General features: G+C 42.2%; 1 protein-coding gene across 1 annotated transcript in view; it reads left to right on the top strand.

The window, feature by feature from the left end:
• LOC136587926 (syndecan 4-B-like) overlaps window positions 1-13113 on the top strand; it is a 28552-nt gene extending 15439 nt beyond the window's left edge. Inside the window, exons 2-5 of the mRNA XM_066586762.1 lie at window positions 7195-7339; window positions 8855-8901; window positions 10046-10223; window positions 11200-13113. Coding sequence (XP_066442859.1) covers window positions 7195-7339; window positions 8855-8901; window positions 10046-10223; window positions 11200-11348 — 519 coding nt within the window. The 3' untranslated portion in view covers window positions 11349-13113. The remainder of the gene's footprint in view (window positions 1-7194; window positions 7340-8854; window positions 8902-10045; window positions 10224-11199) is intronic.
• Window positions 13114-13982: the final 869 nt, after the last annotated feature.

Genomic DNA, 13982 nt, shown 5'->3' with positions numbered 1-13982 from the left:
GAGCTTAGTATGCAGGCAGGAAGCGGTTTCTCCCCAGGCTCGGATTCTCTCTTTACAGTTTCTTCATCCCTGAAGACGGCTCTTTATGACAGTCAAGAATGAAGACAAGGGTTGGCTCGGGAAGAGTTCTGTCTCTCAGAACATCTCTGATTTCAGCGCTGTGATCCCAACTTAAGCAAAAACAATGCATGAAACATGGTTTTGTGGAAGGATACAGGCTTATTGCTTGTCCTCGCCTATGGTGGCACTCAGCGTGCAGTTAGTGGCACCATTGAAGTCCGGCCACATTCTATGACTCTAGTGTGAATTTTGTAGGGCCAAGGCAACAATGAATAGGCCATCAAATAAAAAATCTTCGACAGCTGGATGTATGTGACTAGCACGTCCGACAGAAGTATACTGCTTCAACACATGGAATCCAAAGAAGGCAAATGGAGTCCAGCAAACATTTCTCTTTGAGTAGTAATGTTACTATGTGCATATATAAAAACTGGATGGAGAAGCTTCCGTGTTTCAGACTCATACAGACCGGCACGTGCCATACATACTCATGGCATGCCATTTCAATGGCAAAATTAAGTTCTGATTGGATGAGCAATTGCATACAAGGGCATTTTAATGGCTCTAATCTGAGGATAAATCAGGCTGAGATGGATGGAATTCACACTGAACACTTATCTGCCCAGCTCCTCCTGCTGTATAACCTCCTACTTGCAGTTTGGAGTTGATGGGTTCCCTTTAAAAGAGATGTGCCACCTCTACCTGTTTGTCTGCAGGAAGCAGATAGCTCTGTACACTACAGTGGCGCAGGCTGGTATTGCAGCCTGAGTTCTATTGAAATGAAATGTACAAAGCTGCCTCTTGCTGCAAAACATTGAGATGGGACAACCCCTTTAGGGAAGAAACATATGCTGGCCTCCAATTCCCCTTTCCTTTGCATGATGTGTAATACAGCAACACACGGTAGGATCTTCTCAAATCAATAGTTGGGATATGAGTGCCCCACTTACATTGGAAATAGTTCGTGTCCTGTTGAGTTTTGACTTGGTAGTTGGAACATCTTGATCTTTGCTGGCTAATGGCTGATGCAAAGGGAACAAGTTGAATTAACTTATTAAGGGGACATGCATGTCTTTTAGAACACATGGGTAATTGGTGAATGTTCTGCCTTCAATAACGACATTGGAACTGCTACAAAAAGTTCCTATATCATGGGGAGCCTGTGGCTTTAGCAGCTTGCTTTGTAACTTAAATCGGCCATTATGTTCCTTCATATTCTATTGCTACGGGTCTGTATGTAATAAATGAGCTGCTTTTATGGTAGCAGACTTCAACGTTATGGAAAAAGCTCAGACCTTTTTATGGAGTATCTTTTCAGACATTTGTGAATTCCCTCTGATTTTTATTTTGTATGTTATTTTTATAAGCTGAGATCGCGGCTTTCTGGGTGTTCTCAGAATGTGATATATGGGTTCCATGGTAGGCTGTGGCAGTTTCTCCAATTTTTTTTTTTTTTTCTTGCACAATTAAGAGACCCTGGAAAATAACACTGGTTTTGAGACCATGTCTTGGGGCTTTACACAGGCTGACTAATCGGTCAAACAAGCGATCTGTGACAGTTAATCCCTGTAAAAGAGGGTCTCAACAGGGTACTGAGAAAAATCACTAATGGGTCACTAGCAGCGTCGTTTCAGCAAGTAAAGGGAAGCTACTAATGAGCAACTTCTTGCTCACTGTAAACGGGCAGTAGCTCCTCTTTGAACGACTGCCTGTTCACTGTGAATGGAGGTAGGTGTTTGGACTTTGTCTCCCGTCACTGAATGACTCATGTGGAAGCATAGGAACAATGGTCATTGGAATGGATATGAGGCGCTGAAAACCATTCTAGTTTCAGGACAAAATTCTGTAGGGGTGTAACTGCTGGCTGTCATTGCCAATCTCTTCCTGATCTGCTGGTTCAGGATCCTGGGTCAGCTGTCCAGGGTGGCCGGTGCAACTTACTAGCTACTTCACACGACACGGCTCTGTCCATTAATCAGAGCAGGTATAGTTCAATGGTAATCTAATACGATCGATTCAGTGTGGGGATTAGGTAGTCTGAAAACTGGCAGATGAGGGGCATGAGCACAGAAGACAAACGGCAAATAATATAACCACTCACTCCGGTCTCGGGATAAAATTTTGTCCTGAAATCTGAGGGTCCCTTTAAGCACCCAACAGTTCTGTGTGAGAGCACCTTTAGTCTTGATGGCTACGATCCTTACAAATTTAATGACTGAAAGGCTTTATATGTCCTCGAACTGAGGACCACTGATCAGAGCTTGGAGAGTGGTGAATGGTGCAGTGTCCACTCAAGCTAATCGATCCCGGGGACGCCAAAGCTTAATGCATTGTAAAGGCTCACTGTTCCCTGATTGTTGTAGTCTTATGATTTCTTATTGATGGAAATGTTGACAGAACAGTGAAGCATTGTGTATTCATTATAGATGCAAAGTACCTGTACGTGGTACAGCTGGACTAGAGCCACCGGCTGAGCAAACAAGTGGCGGCTTATGAACTATCTTTTGTATCTGCTCCTTAAAGTAAACAAACTGGAGATTTTTGTCTTTGGGTCAACAGATGTGGTGTACCACTGAGACTTGGCAGAGCACAAACATCGCCATTTACCTGCACAGGTGTAGTAATGTATGGAGAAGCATTTCTGCAGGGTCAAGGCAAAGGACTTCACTATTTCATGCAGCTGCTTTGAGCTCTTCACTGTTTAAGACCTTCAAAAGGAATGGCTTTCATTCGGCCGTGTCCATTCTACTTTCGTTATTGTAAGTGGAGTGCAGATTACGTTCCTGTGAGACTTTCCTCTTTTACAGTTCTTCCATGATCCACAGGGTACTTTGCTTGAGATGGTAAAATTTGAAATCTATTGATATACACAGGAAGAAATGATTACTCAGTATTGTATCTTGACAACACCGGAAGCTAGGGGCTGACCTGGGTTTGCAGGAGTGATTACCTCCTGACAAACCCCCTAGCTTTCTATTGGCAGACAGGATTAATACAGCTGGCTTGACATGCAGGCTGACGCCCCCGAGCCTGTGATTGCCTGTCCCCGTTTCCCACTCAGGCCAGAAGTGCCTTGCTGTCCCCTGCTGCTCTGAGTGCTCAGAAGTGGCATGCAAATCTGTACTGCTGGGCCGCCGGCAACACTGTCCTCTCACCTGGTGTGGTGTGGAAGAGCCTGTCTTGCACTCTCCCTAGCCTCAGCAGATGCAGCCGCTGACTGCTTCTCTGCTCCACTGCTTTCAGCAACCCTGCCCCCCTTAATTGGAAGCTAGGGGTTTGTCGGGGGCATTAACTCCTGTAAACCCAGGTCAGTTCCTAGTTTCCGGTGGTGTCAAGATACAATCCTACCTGATTACACTACTGGTTAACCATAGTGATGTGTCTTTTTTTTTTTTAATTTTTTTTTTCTTTCCTTTATAAAGGAGTTGTCCAACGATAGGACATCAATATCAAATTGGTGGGGGTGGTGTTGCTTGGGACTCCCACTGATCAGCTGTTTGAAGTGTCCGCAGCACTTGCATGAGCGCTGTGGCCACTTGCAGCGCATACCAGGCACAGCGGTTTAATCCCATTCACTTGAATGAGACTGAGCTGCTCTCTGGTCTCTTGACAAATTAATGTGATATCATGTTTGAGGAGGTTGTGGCGCATTGTCACAGCCTCTCCAAACCATTGGTTGTGGCGTCTGCTCATTTGTTGGCTAGCATACGTAGGAGTGATTGGCCAGATTATCGGGCCTGCATAAAAGGATCGTTAGTCCTAGAATAACTCTTTTCAGTACTCCTGTTGGCGATGGTCCTCCTACCTGTTTTGGCACAATGTTTAAATGACAGAAAAGTTATTTTTGCCAGTTTCTATATGCAGAGGATGTGAAACTCCCATATAGGAACTACTTGGAAAGCTGGAGAAATTGTCTCAACTCTTTTCTTTTTCTGCTGAAGAGAGAGGAAGACAACTGGCATGGATTATACTAACTTACTTCCCCCCCCCCCCCCCCCCCCCCTCCACAACTTCATTTTTCCAGCCTATTAAAGGTTAATTGAATCTGTGCAGTTCTCTCCACTTCCCTGGCATGTGATGTTTAATGGGTCAACCAGACGCACGATGCATGGACTTGTTTGCAGTAACTCTCAGCATTTTGAACAGTGTCCCAGAACCTGACCTTGCTGAGTAGTTTTATCTCTCATTAGGGTTAAATATTATCCCACTGATTAAAATATACACAGAAAAACAAGTACGTGTTTACATTGTCATCAAGTCGTTAAGGAATGGCTGTTGTAAACGAAAAAATACAGCTCTCCTCTAGTTTTCCCTCTGGAAAGTGTTTCTCCCCCCCCCCCCCCCCCCCCCCTTTTCTGCTTAGATTTGAGGCTTCTCTAACCTTGAGTGCGGATTCTGCTTGATTGTGGTATTCCTTATCAAAGCCCGGCTTCCGTCTTGGTGGGTGACAATGGGGGAAGTTGTTGTGTCCTTTAATAGGATTATATAAGGCTTGGGCTGGCTCCACATGGATATATGTGTACGCAGTGATTTCAACAGGTTCGTTCACATGCGTGTGTTTTGCGTGTGCATTTTGGGCCACGCAAAAGGATAAAATGAATTTTAATCGTTGCATGTAAACGGGCCTTAACTGAAATTGCACATATCTAATGCCTTGTAATGGTAAAGAAGCACATTTGATGCATAAAAGCTTACAAATTTCCAAACTGTTTATTCTTGGTGATGTCTACAGTGAGTAATTGGTTATTTCAGGGGATTATGGAGACTCTCGAAGTCAATGTTGGTGAATGTTTCCTCCATGACAGTTTTTGTTTTTATGACATTCTAGTTCCTGGAATAGGAACGTAACGCTAATTATCATAATTACAAACCTTTTTAGGACTTTCTATGGGTGCTCAGACCAGTTCTCATATTGTGCAACCAGCTCACTTGGAAAATTACCAGGAGTTTCCAATATGTAGCAAGCCAAATGTTGACTAACTCTTCAGGCAATGCAAATATGAACTGTCGGAATGCTCTGCTAAAAAAGCTGTTGATTTGCAAAATGTTTGTCTTCTAGTGGGCAAGTAAATATTTTTGCCAGTATACAGGGCATGGTGTACAGATGTGGACATGTTGAAATGTGCCATTGTTTGACTCGGAGCTCACGAGGTTTCACAGTGCAAAGGGTAACCCACCAGCCCATCTTTGTCATCGGATACCACCAGAGTTGCCCACAAGCAACTTATTTCACAGAAAAATTCTTGCAACATCATAGTGTCCAGAAGGTAGTAGAGTGGGGGAGATTTGCTCAACCAAATAGGCCAGAACTCTGACTCAAACTGCTGTATGCGCCGTGACACTCAGGTGGGGCCACAATAAAATGCGCCAGCGTTATTGATGACATGCACCACAAATCTTAGAATAGTATTCTGCTTCAAAAAGTAGGTGGTGGCATAAGTTAGAGAGAAGTGACAATGTCCTATACCACAGTGGTGCATCTGGTTCATCTTCTGCGTCTCGTCTAGGTTTGTGGGCTTATTTTGGGCCAATATTAACTCTGCTTCAATATTCCAAACTAGAGCAGGATTATGATCCTTATATAGCATCAAATGCTATCTGTTCATGGCTGTCCTTGTTGATCATGGATGAATTGCCATGTGCCTCCCTGTCCAGTAAGTTGATCATGAACATGTTCCTCCAAAGTAGTAGTGAGGGTATTAGTATATCTTGACACCACCCGAAGCTGGGGGTTTGCCAGGAGTAAAGCCCCTGTCACACCCCCAGCTCCTGATAGGGGCAAGGTACGAAGGTCCTTGATTTGTCCGAACGCTGCAGCCTCAGGCTGAGGGTGAGTGTACTTCATAAGGCAAAGAAGAATATTGACCCTCAGCCTAAGGCTGCAGCGTTCTGACACATATATGCAAATGGTGCAGCGTGTGTTTCACTCCCTTCCCCAATTGCAAGAATGCCTGTTTTGCTCCCGGGCTGTTGCTCACCTCTCCGTCCTGGGCGACGCTTCACGCCTCAGTTCCAGATGCCAAATCGCAGCTCCCTTTAGTGCGGCGGCTGTTATCTCCCTTCCGCTGGCCGCATGAATGTTCCGTTACGGCTGTGGCGGGGAAAAAGTTACTTGTGTGTTCCCTGCTGCGGACGGGGCTTCTGCCCCTCCGCCGCCAGAAACACTGATGGTCCTTCCGCCTTCTGTCCCTCCAGCGGGGAACTCCCTTCATCGTATGGGTGGACGGCTGCAGTACCGCCGGCTTCTCTGTCTTTTCTCATCTTTTTTTAGTGGCCTTGAAGGACCTGCTGGCTTACACCCTGTCTAGCCAATCAGGTACAGGGGGTGACAACTTCTGTCAATCTTGACTCCACCAGGGATTCCTGGTGGCGTCATGATGCACTAATACCGTAGTGAGTCTCTTTTGGATGAAAGATGCCTTTTTTTTAAACTGTATTTGGGCCAAATGTAATAAGGAACACGGAGCAGAATATTTCCTTACAGCTGTAAGCTACTGACTAGTCACATTTTTGGACATCAATCACCTCATTCATAATGTGTACACTTTCAGCAACATGCCCCTCTTTTACATGCAACACATCTAGGTGTGTCCAGCAGAGTAGGTGTAGCTCGCTATTACACACTGCAGTTAAACTACTACACCAACCTGTTTTAATTATTGCAATAAAATCTCCTTGGGAATAAACTGTATTAACCGTCTTATTGCCAGACCTTAGGGCCAGTCTTGCAGGTGTTTGAAAACACTTTACAGAATTCCGTAAACATGCAGCCTTTTTAACGCACCCTTGCCATGGGTGGTGAGGAGCATTTAAAAAAAAACGCCGCGACACTCAAATAAAACGGCCAGCGTTCGATTAGTGTGGCAGTAGAAACTCTGTGCTAAAACGCCCGTCTGAGGAGCCCCACTGAAATCGGTAGATGCTCAGTACAGTGATGGTATCGGGCTAAAATCCTCCAAAAAAAGCCTGTGTGGTCTAAGACTTTTGACACACTGTTTTGTATCCCTTTGATCATGTTGTCTCTGTTCCTTCCTCGAGTTGTGGTTCATGATTTATTATAATGGTAGGTTATTGGAGATGAGCTTGTCTATAAAACAATTTTATTTATATATTTTCTCCTTTTTTTTCTTTTAGATAAGAGAAACAGAGTTGATGGACCCAAATGTAGTAATCGAGGACTTGATTGAAGCTTCAGGGTCAGATGATGAAGATATATATACTGACTACTATGATGAAGAAGATTCAGATTCGTCTGAATCGTCTGGTTCTGGTGATTCAGGTAATTCTTTCATGATGCTCTCCTATCGAATGTCTGTTTCTTAAACTTCTATGCTTGGGCCACATTCGTACATGTGTTGTAGGGTCTGTTCGGAGCCTACGGCACAGATCTGGTACGAGATCCTAAAATGGCACAGCATGCTGCACTCTTTCAGCCAGTAAATTGCTGGTTGGAATACAGGAAGCTGGATGGGCTGCATTAGTCAGTGCCGTCTGGTTCTGGCATGCGCCAGTTAGTGTTTTCATTGTTCAGCTCTGAGAATAGTCGAACAAGGGAATGGGTTCTTGGGTATGTCATTTTAGAAGGTGACTTTGTATTTAAAAGGATTCTGTCACCAAGATCATGAAGTTTGACTTGGAGCTGAGCTGCGAGTCACAGCGGAGGCCTGTGCCAGCTTCTGCCTGGCTGCTTTCTCCATTCTTGTGTATAGAGGGAGAGTTGTCGCTCTGCATTATATTGGTGGGCGAGTCTGATGCGGCTCACATCCATGACTTGTAGCTTGGCATCAAACTTCACAATTCTGTCAGATTTGTGATCAAAAGAGATATATATTTATTTTAAACCCAATTATAGGCCTACAAACTCATTAACATAATGCTGGTTATTCACAGTACTTGTTGATCTGTGAACTATAAAGGACCTTTTACACACAACGATCGCTCAAAAGCCACAAACTATTTTGTGTTTGGCATTAAATCCATAGTTCAGCAGAAAAGCTGATCAGAAGGACCATAGGCTGTGTCCTGGGGAGCGCTGATTACATTGTCTCAGCTGTCAGCCCCATGGCAGAACAAATGGAATGTATTCAGAGAACCGACCACCCGCTGTTCTCTGAATATAGCTCCTGGCTGCTTACATGCATTCATGAGCTACTAATTGGCATTAGTACCAATTAGTAGTTTATGCAAAATGATCACTCAAAAGCCATCTTTTGACCGACTAGCTGTGTGTAAAAGGGCCTTAAGCTGCTACAAAGCAGTCATATTTGCTGATGAGCCTGCAGAACAACAATAAAACTATAAATTGCTGTAGAGCAGCAGGTAGCTATATGCAAAGGAGGCGCGTTGCCTAGAATGGAGCGTCTAGAACTTCAAAACTGTACATAACACTTGGCTTATGCTTTCCATTCTCCTTGTGGAACACGTACTCTGCAAATAAAATTGGTGTAGACGTGTTTAAACATATCTACCGCGTAAATACATAGGAAGAATAAACAAGGCGTGGTTATAGAAGACTTGGGAAAACAAGAGGTTCGTCTACTAGAGAAACTTGTGTGCTGAGTAAACATACTAGCTGCCTGAAATTTAAAAAGGAAGCCTTTCCCTTTAATGTTCACGTTTACAGCGGGCTACTAGCCTTCCTGCGTGGTGAATTCTGAGTTATGATTGCACATACTATGGTGGTTATTGCACTATACTATTTTCTGGCTAGTGTTTTGACATATTTTTTTGCAACCTTGGTTAATGAATGTAGCACAGGCTTTGAAATTCATACTGATCTTAATCTTCTCTGCAGATGATGAAACTGACGTTGACCTTGATTTCACCGACGACACGCCTACAGTAAGTATTGCATTTTACATGCCAAGTCCTAAACAGTAAGCTCCTTTTAAGCAATGTACATATTAAATGAGTTAACTCCGTAGCATTCTCTTGCTTAAGGTGCCCTTGCACAGTTTTTTTATTTATTTTTAAAAGGGGTTTTCTGGGACTTTTGAAGATAGATGACTTAACCTCAAGATGGGTCATAAGTAGTTGATCAACTGGAATTTCAAGTGGCAGGCCTCCATCGATCAGCTGATTGTTCAGCCCACTCTCCATTACAGCAGGCCAGACGTAGTCATCGCTGGTGAGCACTGCAAATGTAATGGCAGGGTCTCCTATTACACATCTGGCTTCTCGTTGGTCATAACCAAACATCTATCCTTGCCTGCAATGAGTCAGTTGGTCCTGACTACAGTGACGAGCTGGAACTGGAATAGGAGGCAGCCCTTTTGTTTTAATGGGAATGAAGCGGTCTAAATCTGACTGAGCGGTGATGATTATGTCCAACCTGTTGCACTGACAGCAGGTTGAACAATCAGCTGATCGGTGAGGAACCTAGGCAGCGGTCTCTGGTCTATACTACTGATTACCTATCCCAATTGGTCCTAAAGTCTCCGAATCGCCCTTTTTACAGCTGTCTGCTAAATAATTGGTTGCTGTTTGCCCTGAATTCCCCCACACGACTGTTCAGCTTGGTTGAGCATTCATATGGTTAAAAAAACGGATGCGCCTTCTGTAAACGCACTATATTCCATTTCATTTCAACAAGGCTGCTCTCCTGTAAGTGCTGTGATTAGCCTGCACTAGGAAAGTTCATAATGTGCAGACGGCCCCTGTGGTGTAGATTGGTGCCGTGTTCTAGACAACACTCCAGGAGCACAGTGGGACCTGGATAGGGAAGTGTAAAGCTGGGTTTGTTTTGAATTTGAGACACTATGCGCTTCTCAAGTTAGTACCGAACTAGTCTTCAAGTCAGTCATCAAGACGCTCTAATTCAAAGTAAAAACAAGTTTTTATATCAGCCGATCTGAGCTCCAAGTATTCACATCTTTGGAGATGTAGGCCACAGCTGTGAGGGTAGCTCATTCCTCAACTACAATTTTCAGTAACTCGCACGCTTTCTGCCTTCTGCATTTCAACCTTCTCTTTCTTGCACCCACAGACTACCCTTGGTAACCACATCGAAGATGGCGTCCGTAGGACAGACTCTAATAATGAAGTTGCGCAAAACAATAATGATATAGAGATAATAAGGAAGATTGTACATGACGAAACATCAAATGAAATCTCTATGGCCAGCACCTCTCATGGCTTCTTCAGCAGAACAGAAGTGGTAATTGGTAAGTGTTGCCTACATAATGCACTTTCAGGGTCATTTCCGACTTTTTTTTTTTTTTTTCTCATAGCCACCTGTTTGCTAAATTAAACCTATTTTAAATACCTTCTTGTTTTCGTGGTGTTTACCCATTCATTAAGAGGAAGGAACAGAAGCAATCTTATACATAGGCTTTTATGAAGAAGTTCCTTCCTCTTATTGTAATAACCTAAATTATATTTCATTCATACAGAAAAAACAACTTGCTGCTCTTACATCCTGCTGTGGTGTATTTTTGTATCTTTTTTTTAATTTTTATTTCTTTATTTTTTTTGATCTGGGAGGAAAAGCCTTTTGCATGCACTATACCAGACATATGCACTAATATAACTAATATTGGACAGGTATGTCTGTCTTTGGGCAGCTATTAAGGAACAGGTCTCTTAGAATGCTTTTTATAAGTGACAGACAAATCCGTATTCTTTGCAAGTAGATTTTGCTGGGAGCTCTGGAATTGCTGATTTCATGGTTGTCCAGACAAATCTGCATTTCTGCAAAGGTGTCAAGTATGAATGGAATTTTTTTTTTTGTTTTTCCCCCTCTCCTGTCCCTATCATGTGTAAAAGCACCCTTTAGGAGGAAAGGGGATTTTAGGAATGGCTATCGCTCAAAGATCTCATATGCGTGCACACAGGACTTTTCGCTCTGTTGTGCAGCACCGTAATGCGGCATTATTGTACCTCCGCATGCTTCCCAATTCCATATGGGGATAAATTGTTATGTGTTCCACTAGATTATATACCTATGGAGCTAAACTGCCTTCAAATGGCTTGGTACAGGTGGCACCTGATGGTCAATTAATATGCTGTGTATAAGCCCTGTGACCACATTAACCTGCCCTGTAGTTTTCCTTGTTTACATAAAACTTGTATAAAACTGTTCTTTTAAATATTAACTATATTAACGTGTTTTTTGTTTTGTTTTTTTTTTCCCCTCCACAGCTGTTGTTGCTGGTGGGTTGGTCGGCTTGGTGTTTGCCATAATCATCGTCTTAGTGGTAATGCGTGTTCGGAAGAACAAGAAAGGTGACCTTGCCTATGACGCAGTGAAAAAACCAATCTACAAGAAGGCTCCCACAATCGAAGCATAAGTTTCTCAAGGACTTCTATTTGACGGTTGAACAGACTTCTGAAATGCATTGCCGAACTGACAAATCAAGCCTTGTTGCATTACCCAATGCATTTCTGTGACCTATTAAAACAGCTACAGCTCGGCCAGATTAAGTATAGTGAAAGGAAAAATAAGCTTTTTAAGAAAAAAATGAATCCTAAAGAAATGAGATTTGCCAACTTTTCTACTTCCTATAGAAATTCCAGGTGCTTTCTGCCTAGAGACCGTTTTGTGAAACAAAATAAATGGTTGCTTTTAAGGAGTTAAACACTAAACATTGGGACTTATTTTGTTATATAAACTAATATGCAGATCTTCTGTCATTATTTAATATCTGCATAATGGAAAATTTTCTACAAGTCTTCCAGGATCTAGATTTTTTTTTTTTCTTCCCCCTCTCTTCCACATGCATCTGTATAAAGTTTAAGGCTACTTCTTTATGAAATGATTGCTCGTCCGACAGCTATTCCACCAGTTCTCTCATATAGTGGAACGTTTGGCTTGATCAAATGCTCATGTAGGTAGGTTACCTGCAGCCAGTCGGCTCTGGTAGTGGTTGAGCTCTTGGGGAGCAAAAGATTGAGCATTGACATTCCGAATCCCCAATCATCATCCTTCTTTCTCCAACTTCATTTTGCTTGGAGGAAAGTTGAGCTGCACCCATACATGTTAGAAAGTTGTCTGACTCTTCCGTTATCGGAGGGTTCAGACAATTAAAGTCTAATGTATATGGAGACCTTAACTACACCTCACCCAATCTCACTTGCAAAAACTAAGAAACTGCCAATTTTTTTTTTTTTACTTTTATTTTTTGATATATGTAAAGGAGGTACAGCAGCTTTATCCTTACCTGGTGCAAAGTCTGCTTCTGAGTGAATGTCCTTCAGATGTGTGGGAGTGTATGAGTCTGTCAGTATGTTGGTATGTATTTGCATAAACTGTCATTAGCCTTTATATGGGGGATGTTGAATTGTAGTCATAGAAATATTTGAAATATTTTTTTTGAAAGAATAATAATTCTGATATGCATTCAAAATGTATTTTATAGTAAATGTTAGTTTTGAATAGCATTTGTAATATTGATCGTAGAACCCGTTTCCTTTTTAATAAATGCTTTTTCTTTAATTTAAATCCCCTTTAATGTTTCACCTTGTCTGTGTACATATGTATTATATATATATTTGTATTTACCAAGGGCATTTTTTTTTTAAGTGAACCTGATGCCTATCGTGTTGCTTATAATTGGAAAATCTGTAGCAACACCTTCTCTAATTAATTACCTTGGTAGGAATGATCAAATCTCTTTGGACCAGTAGGTTAATATGTTCAATGAGTTTGTTCCACACCCATATGAGACATGTTTCCTAGCAAAACACTACAGTACATGTGGTTTCTCAATATTAAAGAGTTCGCTGCTCCTGATGAAGAGACCTATGTAGTCGTGAAGGCTTTCTTATGAACATTTTTTTTATTGGGCATCGTTAGGTGTCATATCTGCCACATTTTTTTTTCTCTTACTGACCACAGTAAGGCTTAATGTTGGTGACGGGTTCACTTTAAAAAAATATATATAGGACAGTCACTAAATTATATTTCCATTGGGTTCTGAATTGTATAATAATGGGTTCATTGTGTATTGACTGCTTTCACTTCGGACCATACAAAACTACTTCCTATTTTTTTGTTTTTTGTACCTGTACATTATTTCAATGTAGCAACTATTAAAATATATTTATATTTCACAACCTTTTTTTAGTAGCTTCTTTATTTATACCAAAGTATACATTGTATATCTTTACTCACCGATGCAAAGTGACTTTTCAGACAAACTTCTCACGTCGCTTCTGTAAATTTCCTATCTGATCGAGCAAGTTCAAGAGCGATAGTGGATTGGGACGTTTCCCATTGATTTAAATGGGGAACCTAGCATGTGAGAGTCATGCGATCTGGATTTGTATTAGCTTCTGGGTTTTATTACAGCATTCACCATTCGGTAAAAAAAAGTTTATCTGGATTGGCATGATTAGTGTGATGCCAAGTTTTTATATAGGTTTATTTTATTCAGATTTTTTTTTTTCCTTTTTTGTCCTGATTGGGGGCTTGAGGCGATTGTTCAGTTGCTAGGATAGCGTACTGCATCACTTATGTTGTGCATTTTACTAAGCCTACAGAAGCAGCCTATTGGACTCTGCAGGAGGCAGGGCCTAATAGGGCCATAACTCAGCCTTTTACACTGGGAACTTGTAGTTCATAATCCCTTTAAATTCCTGCGCTCATGCTGCATGCATTTACACGAGATGATAATCGTTCAAATTCTTGCAACTGAACAAGTCATTCAGTGTAACCAGCAGTCATTCACTTCCAAACAACTTTACTGCCAATGGAGGCAGGTGGGTGGAGAGGGCTCCCCCAGACCATCCTGCCTCTATTCTGGCAATGCAATACTGCGCTGTAGGAGCATAGGTGCAAACATCACTGGGATGTGCTACTAGGCATTGTTTGCCAGACAGCTTGTCCCATGTAAATAGACCACTACATTGCAGACATGGAGGCCTTTTGTTAGGCTGCCATGCATTGCAAGCTTCAGATAAGTGACAGAAGCAGCCCTCACCCT

This window comes from Eleutherodactylus coqui, chromosome 13, assembly GCF_035609145.1.
Source record: "Eleutherodactylus coqui strain aEleCoq1 chromosome 13, aEleCoq1.hap1, whole genome shotgun sequence".
Taxonomy (NCBI): domain Eukaryota; kingdom Metazoa; phylum Chordata; class Amphibia; order Anura; family Eleutherodactylidae; genus Eleutherodactylus; species Eleutherodactylus coqui.
Note: the sequence above shows the minus strand (reverse complement) of the source record. Positions and strands in the feature narration are given on the sequence as shown.